The sequence below is a fragment of the Equus quagga genome, chromosome 21, assembly GCF_021613505.1.
Source record: "Equus quagga isolate Etosha38 chromosome 21, UCLA_HA_Equagga_1.0, whole genome shotgun sequence".
In the NCBI taxonomy this organism is placed as follows: Eukaryota; Metazoa; Chordata; class Mammalia; order Perissodactyla; family Equidae; genus Equus; species Equus quagga.
The window spans coordinates 29,376,931-29,384,905 of NC_060287.1; the positions used below are offsets into that span (position 1 = coordinate 29,376,931).

The following is a 7,975-nucleotide window of genomic DNA, read 5'->3' on the forward strand; positions in this document are numbered from 1 at the left end:
AGGCCTTGAGGGCAAGCTGTGCTCATCCATTTGACAGCTATTTACTGGGGGCCTACTATGCGCTGGATTCTCTTCTGGATACTGGGGATGCAGCAGTGAACAAAACAGATAAAAATTGCTGACCTTGTGGGCTTACCTTGCAGTAGAGAGACAGAAAAACAAGATTTAAAAAATTACATAGGATGTTAAGTGATGGTAAGCGCTGTGGAGAAAAATTAAGCAGGAAGGGAGTGAGGCTAATGTCAAATAGAGGGTGGTAGGTCTCTGTTTTAAATAGGGTGGTGTCTTGGTTTACATTCCCTAGAAGCCGAGCCTAAAAGGAAAATCTGGTTCAAGTGATTTACTGGGGGCAGGAGACAGGGTGAGGACACAGGGGTGAGAATCCTATTACATCATTGCTGCTCCAAAGAAATCACTTGGGTTCACAGAATCCTTTTCAGGAGTGTAAACTCTATACGTGTAAGAATTTTGTCTCATGAGTGTGTGCCTTTGTGGCTAGATGTAACTCTAGAGCCGTCATTGATAAGACGTTCCTTCACTCTTGATAGAAAGCAGCGAGGGTTCCTGAACCCTCCGCTCTCCCACAGTGCAAGGGTCTCCCCTGGGTTTCTTTCTGTTCATTCCTTAACTTTCCGAAAGACTTTTAAAACGCAATCCACCTTTATTTCTTTTTTTCTATCCTGTATCTGTTTTGCCTGAGGCTGTGGTTACAGGATTAATGTTAATAAAGGTCTTTCTGGAAATTTAAGAGAAGCTTAGTTTCGTAATTACTGAGATCTTCTCAGTCCAGTCGGACTTATGAAAAAAAACTGTTTTCAGTCAGAAGGTTGGAATTTTCCAAAAGGAATTTTGACAAGAACCTAAAGGGGGACCCATTATAGCACAAAGTGAGTTCTGCAGAACCCTGATTTGGGGACCCCGTGTGACCCAAGTCCAGCCTCATAAAGACCCCATTGTTTTCTTCAGGCAAACCCCTTTTCCACTTCCACCTTCCTGCACTGCCTTCTAATGTGTGGCTATTGAGCACCTGAGATGTGGCTAATGTGACTGAGAAACTGACGGGGTTTTTTTCAATTTTGATAATTCACATTTAAATGGTCACATGTGGCCAATGGCTACCGTATTGGTCAGTACAATCACAGGACAATTATAAACTGGAAGCAATTTTACTTTTAAAAACTAAATTTTGTCATTTTTTAAAAAATGTATACTTGTATTACTTTCCATTCTTTTGTATTTAACAAGTTTTTCCAACTTTTGCTCTTTTCCTGTCTTCTTTCACCACCAAACCAATGTGCATTTATTCCCACCTGTGATTGTTTATTGGATTTGTTTTGAAATAAAGTCATCTAACTTTTCATCAACAGAGTCATCAGAATCTGCCAAAATAGGAGGAATAATTACTGTGTTTTTAATAGCAGCTGTCTTCACAAGCACCATAATAACACTGAGACGGATTGGTTATATATGCTTAAGAAATAATTACCCCAAAGTTTTGGTATGTAGTTTTTCTTTCAGTTCTATCTTTATTTTTTATTTTAACTTAAGAATTTTTCTTATGTACTTAAATATTTTCACAGAAGAAAATCCCATTTTCTAAAAACACTAAGGTGTTTTATTGCTCTGGGTTCTTTCCATCCCTATAAACGTGTATTTTGCATTTTATGTTTTCTTTTCACGGTTTGTCTCTGTATTATTTTTATGATCACGTAGTATTCCATTGTTATTAGTGTATCATTTTTCCCTTAATCATTTCCCAGCTGTAAGGCATTTGAATTAATTTCTTTTTCCTTTCCTTCTCTCTTTGGCGATTAGGAATAGTGCAATGAACATTTTTGTACAGATTGTCTTCTTATTTTGGATTACTTCAGTGGAACATATACACAAAGTGGATTTATCTTATAAAAAGAGAAAGAACTGGGCTGGCCTAGTGGTGTAGTGGTTAAGTTCATGTGCTCTGCTTCTGCAGCCCAGGGTCCATGGGTTCAGATCCCAGGTGTGGACCTACACACCACTCATCAAGCCATGCTGTGGCAGCATCCCACATATGAAATAGAAGAAGATTGGCACAGATGTTAGCTCAGCAACAATCTTCCCCAAGCAAAAAAAGGATGATTGGCAACAGATGTTAGCTCAGGGCCAATCTTCCTCACCAAAAAAAAAAAGAAGAAGAAAAGAAAGAACTAGTTTATAATGCCAGCAGTGACATATAGGTGCACATATTTCTCCAAAAGCTCTGCTGGTGTTGATGAATCATTTATACTACTTTTTTTTTTTTTTTTTTGAGGAAGATTAGCCCTGAGCTAACATCTACTGCCAATCCTCCCCTTTTTGCTGAGGAAGACTAGCCCTGAGCTAACATCCGTGCCCATCTTCCTCCACTTTATATGTGGGACGCCTACCACAGCATGGCTTGCCAAGAGGTGCCAGGTCCACAGCTGGGATCCAAACCAGCAAACCCCAGGCCGCCAAAGCGAAATGTGCACACTTAACTGCTGCACCACTGGGCCAGCCCCCTATACTACTTTTTTTCAATTATCTTGTGTATCATGGTCCCACCTAGTTGTTCTCGTCTGTATTAATTATTAGTGAAACCGGCCACATTGCTTGTCTGTGTTTCCTCCGTGCTCCCCGAGGCCCACACTTTCCACTGAGAGTTTTTAACGAGTCAGCCACATCTGGGTATTGATCTTACGTATTTCCAAAACCTCATGTCTTTTGACTCACTCCTTTTGCCCATCGTTAATCATTATATCCCATTGCTTTCTTTGTATATCAGTTTTGTAGTATTTCACACAGAAATATCTTATTTTTCTGTGTTTAAGCTCATTCGCCTATTCTTATAATGTGTTAACATGTTCAAATACCCCTCCACAGTTGATAAAACTGTAGTCTTCTTTTTCTTGTTGTTTTTATGTGTTCGGATTGGGCTGGGGATAGCATTTTTTATTGGGTGTATGTGTGTGTACTTTGGGAGATTTTAATTACGGTTAGTATTTGAACCTGGCTGGCATTTGGGTCTGCCTTTTGAGATGTGATGGCTCTGTGCTGGTGTCATCTACACTATGATCCCTATCTTACAAGAATAGGCGTTTTTTTACCTATCAGTGCACTATATCTTTTAGAGCCTTTTATCTTAGTCTTTGGTTGAGGCTTTGCTCTCAGCCTTCGTTCCAACTCTTCCTGTCTGCCATGCATTACTTGGGCTTCAGGTCTTACATAAATCCTACTCCAACTCATTTTTCTCATGCAGCCTTGAGGTGTAAAGGCCCTTATCCTCTCCTAGGTAAATCTTCTGCCTGAATCACCTCAACTCGTAATTAACCCTCCTCCCGGGTCTCCCTGGGGTTCCTCCCGTCCTTAAGATACATCCAAATTATATGCCAATTATTCACATGTGCGTTATTCTGTGAACACCAAGTAATGACTGGAGTTGTTGTTATTTTATGTCTGTCTGGTATTTCTCCATTAAAAATTGTTGCTCCGTGTTTCAGCAAAAACTCTAGGAATAGTAAAACAGAACACTCTAAGCCTAGTGTGTTTATATGTTTAGTTAAAAATTTTAAATGGCGTCTTTTCTCTTTTTCTCTTCTGCTTTTTTTTTTTTTTTTTTTGCATTTAACAAGTATTTTCTGAGTATTTGCTATGTGTCCACCTGTTTTAGGTGGCGGGGCTATAGAATTGAAGAAAACAAACCAAAATCTCTGCCCTCGTGGAGCTTAAAGCCTGGGGAGCAGGGGGACAGACAGCGATAACTGATAGATGACACGACTGGCTAAGTCAAAAGTTCATGTGATCCTAAAGATAAATTCTTAGGATTAATAAGTTTCGTGAAGTTACTACATACAAAATAATCAGTTCAAAAGTGCTTGCATTTTTATACACTAGCAACAACTAGAGAATAAACATGAAGCTGCTTTTCAACATCTGAGAAATTAGGTCCACAAGTCATAGTGCAAAGCTTTGTGAACTTCCACAAACTCAACATGCCCATGTAACTCATGCACAGATCAAGAAAGAGAGTATAACCAGCCTCCCCAGAAGCTTCTCTCCTGCCACCTTCTAGTCACTATCCCCCACCAAGGGTAACCACTATCCTGATTACTAACAACATAGATTAGTTTTACCTGGTTTTGAACTTGGAATCATACAGTTAAGTGGAATCATATGGTTAAAAAAAAAAGAGTACCATTACAATAGTGATAAAAAATATTTTTAAAACATTTAAGGAAGATATCTAACAGAAGATGTTACAAGCCCTTTGTGGAGAAAATTATCAAACCTTATTGAAAGGTATTAACAAAGATCTAGTCAAATGGGGAGCCCAGAAACTGCCCCACACATATGGAAACATGAAAAATGACCAGTACAAACGGGAGTGGGAAAAGGATTGGCTAGTCAACAAATGTTATCTATGTTGGGGAAGATGAAATTGGATCCCTACCTCACACCATACACAAACATCAGTTCCAAGTAGATTAAAGACTGTAATGTGAAAGGCAAAACTGTTAAAGTTTTGGAAGGCAATATAGGAGATTCTATATGACTTTGGGGTAAGGAAGTTTCTCTCAGACACAAAAAGCAAAAAACCATAAAGGAAGAAAATTGATACATTTCCTTACATTAAAATTATTTCTTTTTGTCAAATGTCATCGTAAAGAGAGTAAAATGATAAACCACAGACTAGGGGAAAATATAGGTAACATAAATAATTGACAAATAACTAGCATCCACATTATATAAAGAGCTCCTATGAATCAATAAGAAAAAAGATGAACAACTCAATAGAAAAATTAACCCCAAGGCTGGGGCTGGGTGGAGTAGGGGAAGAGCAGTTTTGTCTAATTGGGCAGTTGAGTCAGGCAGGCATGGGAGAACAGAGAGGAGGAGAGTGCTGATGATGATTCCAGGCCTGTGAAAGGCATCTCGTGACCACCCTCCTCACCAATGGCCCCATTGTAGTCAACCTGGATACACTGAAATGCAGCCTGCCTCCTGTTCTCTTTACCTCACCCCACCCCACTGTGTCCTGCAGACGTTTTCTTCCAAGGGCTGCAATAGAGAAGCTCCAAGCTCCCTGCTCTTCTCATCCCTGATCCTTAAGGGGTCATCATCATCTTTAAGGTCCTCCAGTCCAGAGGGCTTTGACCCCAGTAGAATCAGCTCCCTAGAGTCTCTCCTCACCCACAGTTTCCTTGACACTCCTTAAGAATGTCTTAGCAATCCAGAATTGAAGTCTATCCTCATTTGAGATTCAGCCCCCACCACTTACTAGACAGGAACCTTGGGCAACCTTAACCTCTCTGCCTCATTTTCTCATCAGTAAAGTGGGGATAAGACTAGTAAGTGTACTTCATAGAGCGGTTGTGAGTGTCGAGACAAATAATCAATAACAATTCTGTAGATGAGAGGGAGAAGGTGAGTTTTGCTTGAGCCAGGGTAAGGATTACAACCCAGGAAGGCAGTCCCCACAAAGGGAGAAAGCATTCGGGAGAAGCATGATTTCCAGTACAGTTTTATACCTTTTGGGAACAAAGAACAGACATTAAACACACCCAGATACATAATCATCAAAGTTTCAAAGAGATATTCAGCTGCAAATTAGCAGAGCCATGTGACCCTGTCCCAGAAAGGAAATTTAGGAATACTGATGAAGGCTTACGGATACTGGCATCTTAGGAGGGGAAGGTTGCATTCTTATCTTAAAAGAGTGCATTCCTTTATTTTGATAGAGTGTTTAATGCATTCTTTAATGGTTAAAGCAGATGTATCATGTATGTCTACAGGCCATAAGTCAGGCTTCTTTAGGTCAAGCTGAATCACTTTTAAACCAGCATAGCTACCCCGTAGACCTCAATATGTGGAAATATCTTGTCCTGAGGATAAAACGAATTACAACATGCAACGTACTAAGAGCAGTGCCCAGCAAATAGTAAACACTGTGGTATAGCTGTTAGCTATTATCATTGTTGTTGTTGTTGTTGTTGATGTTGTATTGATGGTCGTCATCGTCACCATCCTCATCGCTGTGCAGTTAATCTCAGTAAGTTTTATTACGTCAAAAAATAAAGAACAAGGGGCTGGCCCCGTGGCCGAGTGGTTAAGTTCGCGCACTCCGCTGCAGGCGGCCCAGTGTTTCGTTGGTTCGAATCCTGGGCGCGGACGTGGCACTGCTCATCAAACCACGCTGAGGCAGCATCCCACATGCCACAACTAGGTGGACCCACAACGAAGAATATACAACTATGTAATGGGGGTTTTGGGGAGAAAAAGGAAAAAAATAAAATCTTTAAAAAAATAAAGAACAAACCCTCAGAATTGATCATCTCTCTCTCTCTCTCTTTTTTTAAGAATTTTCGTAACTGGTCAGCCTGGGTATTTCCCAAGCTACCGCCATTGGAAGCGGTGGCTATAGTGGAGATCATTCACATCAACAGAAAGAAGAAAGTGTGGGATTATACATATGATGATGAAAGTGACAGCGATAATGAAGCTGTTCCCCAGGCGAGCGCAGGCGGTTACACCATGCATGGACTGACAGGCCTGTGTCCGGCCTCCACGTCCTCGGCCTCCTCTGAGGACTGCTTCGACCCAGACCCTGAGGAACCTCCCCTGCCCCAGCCTGGGGCTGAGTCTGAGCCCCTGATGGCACCAGGGCCTGGCCCCTGGCAGTCGGAATGCACAGATGGGGCCTATGAGAGGACAGGGAACCTGCTTCAGGACCCCTTCCCTGAGGAGGACAGCTGCTCCACTGAGGGGTCTGAGGACAGAATTATCTTCAATGTGGATTTAAACTCTGTGTGTGTGAGCACCCTCGACGACGACGACCCAGAAGTCCCTCCAGTGTTATCATGTATTCCAGAAGAGACAGTGGACCTAGAGGATGCCGAGGAAATGGAAACGAGCCTTCTGGTGGCCGGTGGAGAAGGCATGCAGCTGCCCTTCCCCAGCCCCCCTGTGGAGTGCCTCTGGCCTGAAGATGCTCCATCTGAAAAGAGCGACACTGCCGAGTCGGATGTTGACATAGGGGATGGTTATATAATGAGATGAAGCCAAAAATATTTAACTTGAACTGACAAATACCTCCAGGGTTCTCTCTCCTTGTACCCCCAGATGCTCCTTTGTGGTTTGCAAGTGTTCTCTGAGAGAAGGAGCAGGAGACTGCAGAGTTGGCTGCGTTCTTCCTGGTGACGCCATCTATGCAAATTCGCCACATGGAGGCAGGGGAAGTGGGAAACAGCATCGCCCGGTGCATTGTTTACAGTACAGTGTATTACAAAGTGATACACTTTGATGGGAAAATGCCCATTCCCTTTACTCTCATGCACTTATATAATGTTTCTGCAGCATGTTTCCCAGTGGAGGGAGCAAGGTTCCCTGTGGTTTTCAGAGGTGGTCCAGGGCCCTGTAAGATTTCTGGGAAATAGTTAAGTTGGGCCTGAGTGGGAGTGGGGAGAGAAAAAGAAGACACTCAGCAGGGTTCATAGCTGGAGCAGTCAGCAGTGTGGAGCCCAGCAGGCTCAAGGAAGGAGCCGGAAAGAAAAGAGGCAAGAAAAGAGGAGGGAGGAAGGGCCGAGGAAGGGAAAGAAGGGGGATTCACAAGGCAACAGAAGCACATGCACTGAGCTGGAAGTAGGGCAGGTCCAGCTGAGTCTTCGGCACCTCCCCGATGTCCTACTCTGTCACCCGTACTCTGAGAATTTAACTCTCAGCCCTCGTGTGAATGAGGATGATAGATTGGCACACATAAATAACTCTAGCGTCAGGCGGGTGACTAAAAGAGGAAGCATTTGCATGAGGGAGAGGGTTGGAGCCTCAGAGCCGTATTTTAAGATTTAGAAAAAGCAAGTGAGAGAACGAATGCAAATGTGCTTTTAGGTCTTCAGAAGCAATAAGGCGTAAAATTCCCAGAGATCCTGTTCAACAATTTAAGAAGTGCTATATGTGCTGACTCCAAATGTCCTGCACCTGACTA

The 7,975-nt window shown here is 42.4% G+C and overlaps 1 protein-coding gene across 3 annotated transcripts in view; it reads left to right on the forward strand.

The window, feature by feature from the left end:
* LOC124231496 (interferon alpha/beta receptor 2-like) overlaps window positions 1-7,466 on the forward strand; it is a 61,629-nt gene extending 54,163 nt beyond the window's left edge. For all 3 annotated transcript variants that reach the window (XM_046648311.1, XM_046648310.1, XM_046648312.1), the window contains exons 8-9: window positions 1,368-1,498; window positions 6,352-7,466. In XM_046648311.1, the coding sequence (XP_046504267.1) occupies window positions 1,368-1,498; window positions 6,352-7,050 (830 nt within the window). In that variant the 3' untranslated portion in view covers window positions 7,051-7,466. The remainder of the gene's footprint in view (window positions 1-1,367; window positions 1,499-6,351) is intronic.
* Window positions 7,467-7,975: the final 509 nt, after the last annotated feature.